Source organism: Antechinus flavipes, chromosome 6 (genome assembly GCF_016432865.1).
Source record: "Antechinus flavipes isolate AdamAnt ecotype Samford, QLD, Australia chromosome 6, AdamAnt_v2, whole genome shotgun sequence".
Classification (NCBI taxonomy): domain Eukaryota; kingdom Metazoa; phylum Chordata; class Mammalia; order Dasyuromorphia; family Dasyuridae; genus Antechinus; species Antechinus flavipes.
This window is the reverse complement of record NC_067403.1, coordinates 217197825-217213412: the sequence shown is the minus strand read 5'-3', so window position 1 is coordinate 217213412 and position 15588 is coordinate 217197825. Positions and strand designations below refer to the sequence as shown.

General features: G+C 34.1%; 1 protein-coding gene across 1 annotated transcript in view; it reads right to left on the bottom strand.

The window, feature by feature from the left end:
• Positions 1–15588, bottom strand: part of NELL1 (neural EGFL like 1) — an 870390-nt gene that overhangs the window by 177363 nt on the left and 677439 nt on the right. Inside the window, exon 15 of the mRNA XM_051966758.1 lies at positions 2370–2465. Coding sequence (XP_051822718.1) covers positions 2370–2465 — 96 coding nt within the window. The remainder of the gene's footprint in view (positions 1–2369; positions 2466–15588) is intronic.

Here is a 15588-nt window from a genome sequence, read left to right as displayed (position 1 = left end):
TAATAATAGCTCAAATTTCTAGAAAAGTTGAAGATTTATAAAGTTCATTCCTCTCAACAACCTTGTGATTTAGATAGAGAAAAGCAGTATTATCTTCATTTTATATGAGAGGGGATACAGGAAAAAAATGATATGAACACAGAATTTTGGAACTGGAGGCATTCAAGAAATATAGACAAAAAGGTGGGTTGGATATATAGTGAAAGAGATGTTAGGGGAGAGACTGATGAGCCCACAGAGCTCTATGCTATAATGACATGCTAAGTCTCAAGTGATAAAAGGGTTCAGGAATTTTATTTAAAGTAAATGTTAAAGAACTATACAATCTAAGGGAGGCAAGAGTGGCACTTGAAAATATTCTGCTGTTTATCTATACAATTATAACTCTATAAAATTAACAGTGTAAATATTGATCGAATTTAAATGACATGATTATTTTGCCATTAAAAGAAAATACCGGTTGATACAAAATGAAAATAAATACTACGTGGAAGCTCAGACTGGTTCCTATTGGCCAATCTTTATCAGTTATTACTTCATTAAATCCTGGCTGCAAACTTCTACTACTTCCCTCCACTGAGTTTAGTAGTCATTTCTACCATATGGCAGGCAGCAGTAATTCTGAGACTGCTATGAGTATTGCTTTTACAATAAATATTCTCGGGGTGAGGATGGTTGCTTTGTAACTACTTTTCTGTACTTATAAGGGTGATGTGTCACTTCTGCCTGACTCTCCTAAAGATCCTTATAGCCCTCCTTCCTAGCTACTATTTCTTTTCCCAAACAGGTGGGCAATGCTCAAGCTGCTTATTTCTTTGTCACTCCTTCCATCTTTAAGGAATTTTTTTGATTATATAACAGCATCATATTTCCTTCTGTTTTACATGCTGCTTTATATTTGTTTTTCTTTGAAAAGATTGACCAAGAGACTCTAGGAATATTTAGAGACTTCCACGAAATGCTGAGTAAAATCATTAATTCTAGTTCCTTTCCTCACTTAGTATCTTCTCCAAAGGTTTGTTTTGAGGAAAGCAATTAATAAATCTTTCTATGTTAATAACAATAGTCCTGTGTGGGCCATAGGAGTTAAACCTTAGAATTCCAAGGAGTCACTTAAAACCAAATTTTTAAACAAAAAGTGAGTGGATGAACAAAAGATTTAGATGGTAACAGCCATTATAATTATCCTCTGAGCTAATATAACTATGGAAGGCAAAGTCCTACTCCATAAAAATTCCCTTATGTCAAAAATCCGTGATGTAACCATCACAGTGAATAAGAAGCCATTAACGATAAAGAGGCTGAACGTGTTGTTTATGGCAATTCAGCATAGGACAAATGTACCCCCCCCTCATCAATATTGGGGCCCAACATCTTAGAGCACATTATTTTTGCAATTATATGTTAGCTCTGCAAGTCAAGCAGCAATTTCCCATGGTAGGCTAGAGGCATTAGCACAGAGGAATGAAGTGATCTGATTATTTTCCCCTTTGCTCTAAGAACTCTGTTTGCATCCATGCATTTACTGGCATCAGAAACAAATGAACACTTGCACAGAAGCTGGCTGATTTTTCAGAAAATGATGGGGCTGAATTGCACCAGATATTACAAAATGTAAACCCTTCATTTGCTGCAAGTGGAAAGGTGCTTGGCGTGGCACAGAATGAACTCAAACCAATACTAATTGGCTGACATTATCAGTCCCATGAATGATAATGTTCCTAACAAACTAATATTGGAATAAAGTCACAAGAAGGCCAATAAAAGTGTCAGTGGTGTTATTTAATGTGCATTTTTAGCAAGGAGCAAGGGCAGCTCATTGAGATTCAGTTGACACAGCAGATTGTTATAATACCAAACAGTCACTTGTGTTGTTACCCAATAGACAATAAGAGGGGCAGGTCAGTTCATCTAGCTTTATCTCTAATTAGTGATGAAAATGTACACTGAAAACAGTGGTGGGAAGAAGCCTTGACCTTGTTAAATTAACCACATTTGATAGAGGGCAAAAAGAACAATGTTTTCAAGGCGAGAAAGCCCATCTGTGACCTAGTCATCCCATATTACTCACCTGATGAGAACATTCTACATCCCAACAAAGGGAACCAAAATGTTCCTTATAGTACATACGTGTCAAACACCTGAAGACACAACATGGTGGCCCAGAATCAAATGAACATGTAATTGGGGAATGAAATAAAAATAAATAAAATCAAAATTTTATTTTCTAAGTCAATATGTGACCCACAGGAAAACTTATGTATCCTATTTCTATATGTATTTGACACTATTACCTTACAGCACATTCTACACTTCTTATAACCTTCGTCTCTTATAAATAGGAATCATTTTTAAAACAGTTTTGTTACCTTTTTCGCAGTGGCTTCCTGTGAATCCAGATGGACAGAGGCATTTATTAGGGGCCATACACGTCCCTCCATATCTGCATCCTTCTTCACAGAAAGCTTTAAAATAAAACAAATGAATAAGTTTTTTAAAAAATCATACTTAATATTATTTGAAAAATACTATGTGAAATCCTGAAACATTAAGCCATTTAGTTGAATTTCATTTTTAATTGCTTTTATATTTATAGTATTTTTATATATTACAGTTAAAAATTGAAAATAAGTGAATGAAATAGATTGCATTGTGGAAAAGGACCTGGCCATATCCCAGGAAAGACCTTGATTTAATGTCCACACTTGACTTAAAATAACTGTTACTACAGGTGAGAAGCATAACCTTTATGAGCTTGAGTTTCCTTATTTGTAAAATGATTCGAATAGCATGTACAGTAAACTTCGCAGGGTTGTTACGAGACACAAAGGAGAAATATTTATATAAAGAGAGTGGTATCCCTTAAAATAAAAATGTAATTTTCCTTTATTTTCTGTACTCTCTGGGGGTGTTGGTCTGGATTTGTGATTTTGTGGTATAAGGAACTCTCCAAAAGGATATTGAAGATGGGCCTTTGCTCTGTAATTTAATGTTTTAGAGAACTGTATGGAACAGCAAGCCAGTGACCTGACAAGCGTCCCATAACTAGGATATTTCACATGGAAGACTTGGATCTAAGTCTTTTTGACTTTTAGAAGACTACCTATTCACATTGTACAGCTTCTGAAGGAGTTTTAGAAGTTGCTTAACCCAAAACTTAGATTCTGTATGAGGAAAAGAGGCTCAAGGACATTAAGTGATTAGTCTACAATCATACATATGATAACTAGCTTAACTAGGGTATGAACCAAACGTCATCTCCTTTTAATTCCTTGGATATTCAAAATTGGAATATTACTCTTATTATAATTTTATAAATATAAAAATGGAGGCTTGTGATGTTAACTGGGGGAAAAGAGCTGGACTGTTTAGTTCCTAATATAATGTTATTAATCAGTTTTTACTACATATTACTTACTCTATAATAACATTCCAAAAGGGTTCATCATTCTGATAATACATTTGAATGTCCATATGGAAACTGGCTAAATTATAAAACCAAATTATCTTATTTCTATGGATTTCTTCTCAATTAAATTTTTTTTTATTATAGAAAATACATGTGTGCACATTTATGGACATCAATTTATCCTTGAGAAAATTTTTATTGATCTACATGTGGATAAAATAATATGAAAATGGTATACATCATTGACTGTGTTGTATGTCATTATTAGCCAGACTATTTTATTCCCAGGCAGGTTGCAATTTTATAAAACCAGATGTTCTTTGCATTGACTCTTAAGACCATGCTAAATCACATAAAGCTTTTAGCAAGTCATAGAAGTTGAAAGAAATTCACAGATCATCTTGTCCAGCTTTTACTAGAATGTGTGGAATACCCTCAAGGATATTCCTAACAAGTTGACCATATGTATTCTGTTTGACAATTCCTGTGACAAGAACTCACTTTATGTGAGTTCCTATGTGAGGGAAGGAGGATCAAGGACAAAGTAATCAATTCCATCGTTTGACAGATCAAATTAAATTAAAAATATCTATATATAGACAGCCTTTTGCCATCAGTGTCTTAATACTTCAAATATTTGGAACAAAGATTATGTCCCTACTTAAGAGTACTTTCCCCTGGGTAAAAAAAAAAAAAAAGTTCTGATATTTATATTAATTTTAAATACCCCTACTACCTTTGCTTCTTCATATGAACAGGCTACAAATGTGTTTTATAAAATGGGTACCCAGAATTGAACAAATTTTCCCATTGTGATCTGATCAGAGAACAAAGTTCTCACTTCATTCATATTAAACTTTATACTTTTAAGAAATGTAAGATAATATTAGCTTTTTGGACTTCTACAACACTGGTCACAACTTATGGTCAACTAAAACATCCAATTTTCCCCCCACATAATATTCTATCAATTAAGAAATTTAAAGGTTTTATGGAGTAACTACTATGTGCTAAGTACTTGGGACACAAAAACAAATATCAAATAGTTTCTGTCTTTAAGAAACTTATATTCTATAAGAGCAAGATAATGTGTACATTTGCAGAAAAAATTCCAAAATATATGCCAAATAAACACAGGATATTTTACAGAGAAAAGACACAATGAATCAAGCAATACTTCATAAAGTTTTCGGTCTTTGGATTGAGTTTTAAGGGGAAAGGGGAATGCTAACAGGCATAAAAGAACAGGAAATGTTTCCCACATATGACAGGTAACTAGTATAGAGGTGGCAGCCATATGCAATCTAGCCATGTTTTTCCCATGATTTGTTTTCAAGGTGATATTTTTTAGCATATATGTAGACCTTTACTCACTATTCTTGTCATTTTATTTTTTTCTGACCTATTATTCTAGTTTGTTGAAAATTTTAAAGATCATAATTTTGCTTTCTGATCTGGACTTTGTGTCATTTTAAAATATGGCAAGAACTGTGTATATGGTTTAATTGAAGTCACTGTTAAACAAGTAGGACAAGAAACAGAGATCTGTGGTACCCCACACCAAACACATCCATCCAATTTGACACTCATCAGTTAGTTAATATTTTGGGGATGTAATCATCCAGGCAACTATCAGTCCATCTAACTGTACTAAAATCTGCTTGCCCTTCTGTCTTGTCTACAATGAACTTAGTATTTCCAGAAATATGACATCAAAATTGTTATCATATAGTTTGATACTCAGGAAAAAAAATGGCTTTCTTTAGTTTTTTTCATTACTTTTCCTGGTATCAAAAAGGCCTCAAAATTAACAAAAAGCAGTTTAGCCATTGCTTTCCCATGATATTTCTGCATACTAGGCAGCATCCCATAGAGAGTAAATGATGAATTGGTTTAGAGCAGGTTATTATAATTAACAAAGCTTTCCTTGGGTTTTAATTTCAGTTCTTCTATTTTATATATTTTTTCTGTCTAAAACAGTTATGATAAAGAAAAAAGTTAAAAGAGTAGGTTCATTCTGATTTCTCTCTGTCATTTTAAAAAATCATTATTTACCATTTTAATGATTTCTTCTTCAGTACTCTTGCTGTGGTACCCAACTGGTCTGACTGTTGAACACTTTTAGGGACCCACTATTTTGATGAGGAACTCAGCCATCCTTTATGATATTTCCCAGCTGCCAAGACCAGCAAACATGCTCTGATCACTGAACACATGTCTGGAATTCCCTGCTGCTTTGAATGGTAAGTAGCTTCCAGGGATGATTATTCCATGCAGGCCCCAAACAAAGCTTAACTGCTTGGTTATTTTGTAGCCAGATGCCTTGCCACTGGATATTTCCTTATTCCCGACTTCCAAATTAGAACCAAAAAGAACAATAACCAAATAAATACAACCACTGTGAGTGGCAAAGGACCTGTTCCCTTTTGTTCTTGTTTCCCAAGTGTCCAGCACAGTGTTTGACATAGTAAGTCCTTGAGAAACTGTTTTTTCACTCATTCAGGCACTCCAGTTAAGCAATAGACAGATCCTAGATGTTTTTTTCTGAAACATGCATTTGTGTGTACTCACACAGAAACACACACACACACACACACACACACACACACATACACACACAATTTTGCTGTTCTTAAAAATTTCCTTAAGCTCCAGCTCATTTTGGGCATTAGTCTTCCTGACACTTTGAGAGATAAAAGAATGGAATTACCCCTCAAAGTGTCAGGAAGACTAAAGCCCAGAGTGAGCTTATCCTAACTTCCTTAGTTTCATTTACCTATTTCAAAAAATATATATATTTTTGTATATCATCTTTTGGAATCTAAGCTCATTAAGTTCATTCTATGCAACCATACCCTTCTCTTGAGATACCAAATTTTCTTTTAATCATCAATGAATTCATTCAGTGAATCACCAAAAGAATTATATTACGCTCAGTAGAATTTTTTCATTATTTTTATTTGCCTTTAAAAAATAGTCCATATAGAATTTTTATGATAATTATTGCCTGGGATAGTTCAGTCTTTCAAAACTTGGATAGCAAAAAAAGATAACCATATAAGAACACAATAAGGGACCTAGATTAGAAAATGAAGAAGTAAAGACCATTTAGTCCAAAACTCTCATTATATTGATGAAGAAACAAAGGTACAGAGATATGAGGGGACTGATGCCTCAGATGGGTTTTGAAACCAGGTTTTTCTGATTAAAATTCAGGATTATTTCTAAAATACATATATAAGTCAACTAGACTTAGATGCTAGATCAGGACTTAGTCTTATCTCTGCTGGCTAAGGACATTCTAGCCCTGACCAAGACACAGGACTTCTGAGAAAACTACACTATAGCCAAATGAATTATAGAACCAGAGCTATAGAACTGGAAGGGATCTTAAGAGATCATCCAGTCTGACCCCCTTATTCTGCAAATAAAGAAACTGAATGTTACTTGATTTACTCCTGGTCACACAGATTGCAAATATAGAAGCTGGATTTGAACTTAGATCCCATGACTTCATATTTATCCCACCATGTAGCAGATCTCTCAACTGCACCAAATGGCTCCATGCAAAAGCCTGTATTTTATTTTCACCAAGCACCAGACAAAACATCTGGATCTGTTCTGGATCGGTTACATCTGTGACTTTGAAAGTAGCAACAAGACAGTAGATTAAAAAAAAAAAAAAGCCTCACCTAAGCATGATTGCCAGTTTCTACACCAAAAAGTACTGCTGGATCAAACAGCTTTTTGCGTTTTCCCCAGCTAATGGAAAGCTTCCTTTGATCTAACCAAAAGACAATATATGTTCTAGACTTCCAAGTTCATTTACTATTTTGAGTGCCTCAACACTGATAGACCTGTGTAAAAGCTCGCCACAACAGCTGTGTTTTTCAAAAGTAACTCTAACAAAAGTCATAATGTAGACTATATTTATAAGGATGACTCTTTTTCAGCCTCTGTAAGATCCACACTATTGTTCTTTAGATACCGAGTGAGCAGTTGTGAGTGAAGTTTTAATAAATATTTAAAGAATAGTCCTAATAACTGAATCACAAAGTGTTTCTGGAAGCCAGAATCAGCAATGGGAGGTTGGCAAAAGGAAATTTCAAATAATGGTAACATGTTCCTAGGGCATTTGCGTGGAAACAACAATTTAGGCTTATTTTACAAAATCAAAACCAAAACCCATAACCTATCCTAAGGACATAGCTCACTTAAAAAAATATATTATGAACTCATTCAAGAAAAATAGAAAATCTTGGGGCTCCTATCCTATTATTTATGATATAATCAATAATGAATAGCATTTTATCTAATTCTAAAATGAGCATTAGAGTTTATTCTGTTCTAAAATAATAATGAGAGTTTGAAGAGTATTAATTTTCTAAAAAATTAAGAAAGGACTGTGCAGAATATCAGCCAAGATAGTGCTCTGAATGGGAGGCAGACTACCTAGCTCCCACAGACTTACTCTAGCAAAAACTTGAAGATCACGAAATAATGATGCAGACATCCAAAGTAACTACAAAGAACTTATGAAGAAGATATTTTCTAAATAAAAAAGAATTGATGAATAAAAGTATAGAATAATTTTAATATATATATGTGCATATACATATATGTCTGTATGAATGGAGAGAGGGAGAGAAAGAGAGAGAGAGAGAATGAGTTTTGTCTAATGATAGTCATCTCTATGGTGGGAAGAGAAGGGGAAAAGAAAGTTACCTGATAACTTTATTATGTATTAAAAAAATCAAGTTATACAGTTATACATAATAAATTTGCAATTTTACATGCAATCCTCTTTTTAAAAAATTCTACTATTGTTGAAATGCCTGTGTTATTCCATAAATTGGAAATAAAATAAAAAAATAATGATGCAGGAAAAAAAATGATGCAGAGAAACTTCTGATGAGTAACTTCTTCCAGCACAGAATTGTAGAGTTTCAAGAGCAATATGAAAGTCCATCACTCCCATTTCCTATCAATACTACCATAGAGAAGACATAAGAGTCTTTCAAGAAAGTGGCCCAAAGAGCAATAGTAGAAGGTATTCTGAGTAATCTCTAGGGTGGTTTTCAAACCACCCGCTCCCTTACTATACCTTGGCAGAGCAACTGGCAGAGAGCAGTGATGGCAAACAGCTTGTAGCATAGCAGGATTTACTCAAGGATTCTAGCTCAAAGATTGCAAGGTCCCTCGCACCCTTCCTGAGATAGCAATTATGGAGTTCTTTGAATATCAAAGATCCAAAGGAGTCTGACCATAGGAGGTGGAAGGTCACCATAAACACCCTGATCATGATCCCAATGTAAGCTCAAGCAGTGATGAATACCTTGACCAAAAGTACAGCAAAGAAACTGACCCTGGAAAAAAAGTTTTAATTAAGGAATTCAGTACGAAGTGAATAAGACCTTGACATTGTATGTAAGTGTAAAACTTGCACACAGACATATATATGGAGACACACATATATAGATATACATATCTAATTAGCAATATTACATCTAAAAATCCCTCAAAAAGAAGACAGTCGATTCCAAAACATCTGCAAGTAGAGATTCAGTGGAAACATGATTTTTTCATAAGAACTACATGATTGTTTAGGGAAAAAAATGAAATGAGATTTTAAAAATTAAATAATATATTTTAAGGAAAGAGAAAGAAATAGCTTAACCAAGGAAGTGATGAACTGAAATTCAAAAACTTGAATACACTAAATAGAAACCAGTAGCTAGAAGTACTAGAAAACATAAGATGAAATAAAATAGAAGAAAATGTAAGATAACTGATATTAAATACTACTGACCTGAAAAACAGTTCAAGCAAGTATAAATTTAAGTATAATTTTAGATCTTAAAAAAATACTGTACACTATTTCAAGAAAACAAATTAAAATTGCCCAAATATATTAGAGCCAGATAGCAAAATGAAGATAGAATCTACATATCATTTTCTGAAAAAAAGTCCAAAATACAAATGTCCAATAGTATCATGCCCCAAATCTCTAAAATGGCCAAAGAAAACATATTGCAAACCTCTAGAAAGAAAAAATAAAAATGGCAAGGAATAGCAATCATAATTTATACAAGATCTTGCAGCTTCTTCTTTGAAAGAGAAGAGATCTTAGAATGTAACATTCCTAAAGGAAAATATATAGGCTAATCTTTGAGAGTTACTTACCCAGAAAAATTGAGTATAGCATCACATAAATAAATGAACATTTAATGGAATAGGAAACTTGCAAGAATTTCTTATTAAAGTCCAGAGCCGAGTACAATTATTAAACATAAACATTTGAATTAAGAGAAACTAGAAAGGAAAATTAACTTAAACAACTAGAAGTACTTGTTTGGATGTCATATAGACATTCTAAGTAGGAGAAGAAATAATCTTATTGTCTCCACAGAGTATTGAGAGAGTTAAATAAGAAAAAAGACAGAGGTCCTATGTGGTGTATTTATTCTATTTTAAAGTCTTTGAAAACATAAAAGAGAAAGATAAGAGGAACATACTTATGCAGAAAAGAAGACAGGAGAAGAATTTACTATTTTTATAAATAGGGTGTGTAAGATCACATAAACATGAAGCTAGGGATGGGTGGAGTAAGTATTAAATGAACTTGATTTATAAATGAACCTGATTTTTCTCTGAAACTTACAGAGAATGGTTAAGTATACACATGCCCAAAAAAGAGACTAATGTGTAAATACATCACAGAAAAACAGAGGAAAAAACAAACAATGGGGTGTGTGTGTGTGTGTGTGTGTGTGTGTGTGTGTGTGTGCAGAGAGGGAGGGAGGGAAAGAGAGAGAGAGAGAAAGAAAGTATATCTATCAACATATATGTTGTTATTCAGTTATTTCAGAGACATTACATTAATAACATTAAAAGATAGCAGAACTCAACCCAATTCAATAACTTGTCTCCAAAGTCTGACCATGAAATCCATTTCATTGATACATAATAGGTACTAATAAATGCTTGTCAATTGATTATTAGGGAATGGAATACAATGGCTGAGTGTAGTTTTTGCTGATAGGTATAAGTAATACATTTCACTTAACTTTTTGTTGTTGTTAAAAGATTTATTGTCAATTGAATAGCTGGATACTGATAAATGTTTAACACCTTTCCAAAATACATATTTTCAAATTTAACCTGCTTTATAAACATTCTCTCTAACATTTCCTTAAATCCACATAATTATGAAAATTTAGGTTCTGACTCGAAGTATGTGTTTATTTTTTAGCATAAATTGTCACATTCAAAATTTAACAATGTGCTTTCATGAGCCAGGTCAAACAGATTCCATTGCACACATGGACTGCAAAGCTATTGAAGACCCAAGCTTTTTTTTTTTTTTTTTTTTTTTTTTTGAAACATCAGTAAAAATTTTGTTTGATTTCGTTTCATAGAACAAGCAAGCTGTTTCAATTTGAATCAATCATAGTTTACTTATTCAATTCAAAAAAGCCATTCAGCTTCTATCAGACAGTCCAAGTTTTACACACTCAAGCTATGTATTAGTCTGGGCTCTTGTATTGCCTCGCTTTTCTCACCATGGTCTATGCATTTATATGAACGAAATCAAACCACCTCACATCAGCTTCCCCACTATCAACAAAATTTCTCTCATTTCCTACCTTCATGTCTCACTTAAAAAAAATTCAATCTCATATGTTCAAACTAATAATGTTTTTTTCCTAAGAACAGGAGGTTAGAAGTTAGGAGGAAGTAAATGAATGTATTTAGAAATAACCTTCTCTAAGTAATGGAACCAGTGGAAAACAGAAGGAGAGAAGTTAATAAGGGAACCTCGCAAGACCAAGGGAGTGGCTAATGGACACTGCATTAGTTTTGTGAACCTAAAAATCAATGAAACATCATCTGAGCTACTCAGGCACTCCTTGGAAGCTGCCTGCTTCTGTGATTAAATTTTTTAATAAGTCCATCAGCCTGTGGTTCTCTGGATTGCTGCTGTGTGGGGGGCCCTGCAGCAATACAGTTTGTCATGAAATAATGGAATACTACAGTTCTCGTTTGAAATATCGAAGTTTTCCTAGCAAGCGGCCTTCCACTAATCCTGGACGGTTAACATAAGCATGATAAATCTAAGTGAGCCTTTCCAGGCTGGAGCTAGCTCCTAGAGCTACTTTGAAGAAGTAGAGTTTCTGAAACTGTTAGAAGATATAGATATCAAATACTAGATAGCAGTGGGGCTGGATGCTCGTGCAGGCAGCTAAGAAGCGAGCTTAAAGGTTCAGCTGTCCATTTCACTGTGATGAGCGCCCAATAAGACAAAAGGCAAGCGGTACCATCATCATGAAAAAAAAATCATTTTTGACATTTGGTGCATTGGAGAGAGTCCAGGATTTGGAGTCTAGGGAGCATAGTGCAAATCTAAGCTTCAACATTTATTATCTGTGCATGTAACCTTGAGCAAGTTTCCAAAGCTTTCTAGGCCTTGGATGTCCAATTCATCGATAAAATGAGAGAATTGGACCACATGACCTCTAAGGACCCTTCCATTCTAAATCTATTATCTTGAAAGCTGTCCAATCCTACGCGAAATTATCGAGCATCTAATATGAGCAAAACATTTTGCTAGAAATTGGGGATTCAAAGATAATTTAAAAGGAGTAGCAAGCAGCAGAGTGCAGGGAATAAAAAATAGGATGTGCTGTTAGGAAGGTCTGAACTTAAAAATCTAACTCAGCTGCTTATTAGCTATATGACCCTGGGGGTGTCAGTAAACCTCTTTGTGTCTCAATTTTCTCACCTATAAAATGAGGGGATTGGACTTGATAATCTCCAATTTATCCTCTATTTTTAAATATAATCCAACTGAGGGAAAAGAGGGAAAAAAAACCAATCTGACCATTTATGATTTTACATTCTTTTCGGAGGAGGTATTTCAACATATAAACAAGTAAATGTAAAAAATAATTATCTATCTATGCCTTTGCATATCCATGTACACACAAATGTATATGTGTCTATATACAATATGATTATAGACACATGCATGCATATAAACATGTATATAGTGTATACTTATAAAAGCCTGTGCAGTTTCAAACTAAGAAAGCTTAATAATATATCCATTTATTCACAAAAGGATATACACATGCATTTGCTTTTAATTCCATTAGATTCTCTCAATACACATATATAGATACACATATTATGCATTCATACACATACACATACACACAAAGCATTAGTAATTTACTCTGGGCTTCCACCAGGCTCTTTCCAATTGGGGTAAGACAAGTATATTGCCAAGCCAAAATGTAGCAGTGTCACATGGGGAACACAATTCAAAAAAAAAAAAAAATCAAACAATAAAATGACAAAACTTGTACAAGAGCCAGCTTTTAATAACAATCTTTTTTATAAATGGTATTTCTGAGACCTGCCTTGGAGACATACAGAGTATAAGCTGGTAATTTAATCTCAAGGGAAATCTTCATCTAAATTTCAATGCTGTTGATTTCAAGGTCCTCAACAATGGAGTGGGTTATCTGAGCTTCAGCATCCTCCCAATCTTTCTTATTTCCTAGAGCTTTATACACTTTAAAGCACTTTCTCATTCATTATCTCAGTTGAGCTTCTTCACAACCATGGGAATAAATCAATTAAATTCATTTTATAGATAGGAAAAGTGAGGGAAGTTAAAGGTTAGTCAAGATTACAAAACAAATTAGTTAGACAACTGAGACTAACATGCAAGTCTATGGACTGGTATTCTAGCAATCTATTGATTACAGTACAAGAAGTCTTGAAAAAGTACATGCGAAAAAGTACATGCACTTGATCTACATGCATTTATTGAGTTCTCTCTCTGTGTCAATTATTGTTCAAAGATTGATGATTCTTCAAAGGTGAAAAAAGCAAGTTCTCATTCTTAAGCTTATCTTGTACATAATTGGGTAGTTTTCACATGTAAATTCATTGACCTTCAGAGCAGAAATTATGCCCATTTTACAGATGGGAACATCAAGGAAGAATAGATCTATTAAAAAAAAAAAGAAACCAAAAACCTGGTTCATTTTAAGGATAGCAGGAGTATCATGTTCTCATTTGTATTGGACTAACACCTTTATTCCTGAAAGTACCATCAACAGAGTTTAAAATCTTTTAGTTAGTGTTTTATTGAATTAGAAAAATTCAAAGGACTTCTGGCGAAGGAGATCTAAAAAAACCCCACACACATTTGATCTTTCCTTGCCTACTTTCAAAGTCAAAACATATGATCCTTTTTTGCTGGCATATCTGATTAATGACTGTTTTCTCCCCACTCACAGCCGCTGGGCCCCTGGTTTCTAATGCCTGCTTGTTATGTTTCTTTCTGTATTTTTGGCTATATCTCATCTACAACATTGCCTCTTTCATTCTTGTGCTAATGTTAGTTTTGAAAGCTGTAAGCTCCAATTTCTCAAAATATGATCATTTATATCCTCGGAAGCAGCAGCCACCACAGGAAGCTTATTTGACAGGAGGAACCTTGTCTAGGGCGCTAAGCTGGGGACTGGCACTCCAGAGACCTGGACTGGAGTCGTGGTTCAATCACTTATCTCTCTGGATCTCAATTTCTTAACTCAAAATGGTCAGAAACTATTAAATTCTTCACATAATAGTGACAGAATAAAAGGTGAGAAAATGAAAACATTAGAACTCCTACAAGGATCAGCTGATCTAATGCATATGAAGGGCTTTGCAAATCTTCAAGTACTATATATGAGACAATTTTATCGGATAGATTGTTGACCTGGAGCAAAGGAAAACATGGATTCAAGTTCAAACTCTAGAACCTAGCGACTATATTACATTTTATATCAATAACAAGCAATAATATCATTTCTCAGATAATTGGCATATTTTATTTACTAGTTTCACATGTTCATTTTTCTATTCATTTTTTAACATTAACAAGTGTGAGAAGGCACAAGTTGGATAGAGATGGAGTCAGTAAGATTGGGGATTGAGTCATTCTTTTGACACACACTAAGTGTCTCACCACAGGCAACTAAAACTACAAATTACAAAGTATTTTTTCATTCTTGAAGAGCATCCTGATGTCAGGGAAGTGCTATGAAATTCAAGAGAGTTGGATTTAAGCCAGGGAGGGCTGTGCAAAGTCAGTCTTTCTGAGTCCAGGGTCAGGATATAGACCTGACGACTAGAAATGGCCCTCACAAAATTGTTGATTTGCATTAGATTCAGGGAGGAAGAAATGTACACATATATATATGATAGGGTTCATATATTGATGAAATCACATACCTAAATCACACCCTCTGCCCAATGAAGAAATATCATTACAAGTTAAGAAACCTGACAAATATCATACAGTGATAGCTCAAGGAACACACTCTAAATTCTCTATCATTAACCTCCATCAAAATTTCTATCTTACACCATATTCTACCATAGATCCTTTAGTTCTTGCTCCCTGCCCTTAGTTTATTAAATCCCTCCTATTTTTAAAGGTCCAGCTTAAGTTTCATTTTCTCTGGGAATCAGTCTCTACAAAAACTCTGATCAACACTGATTTGTGGCTCAACTCCAGTCTCCCATTTGTGGCATTTTTGCAATAAAGTGAATTTCATACTAGTGGGTAATGATAGAGGATTCCAGTTTATGACCCACTTTGTGAAACAATATAGTAATACCTCCATTATTTAGAAGTCAGACACTGAGCAACAAATATCACCAAATCTGAAAGTAAATAAATACCATAAGAGAAATGATTCTTTCAGTGAAGAAGCTGCCCTCAATGATCTCGAGCAAAAATAAAGACCAAGAAGAGCAAAAGATACAAAAGTGATGAGCAAATTCTGCTCTGCTCTGCTGTCCTATCAATAATCGGTAATCATTAGAACGATCAAACCATTCAAGCTGAAAGTACATAAACCAACAGAAGATGAAGCCTAGAGAAAAGAAAAAAAAGAACACAGTAGCAGAAAGAGGAGTAAGAGGAAAGAGTAGGGAAGGAATTCAAATCAGTGACTAGAGGTGATGATAATATAACCAGCATTTATTATTTGCAAAGCTCTTAACAAATACTATCACATTTTATCCTTAAAACCTCTTGGTGAGGGTGAGGATGAGAAAAATGAGGCTGAAAATTATTTAATGACTTGTCTTTGGTCACATGACTGAGCATCTAAGGT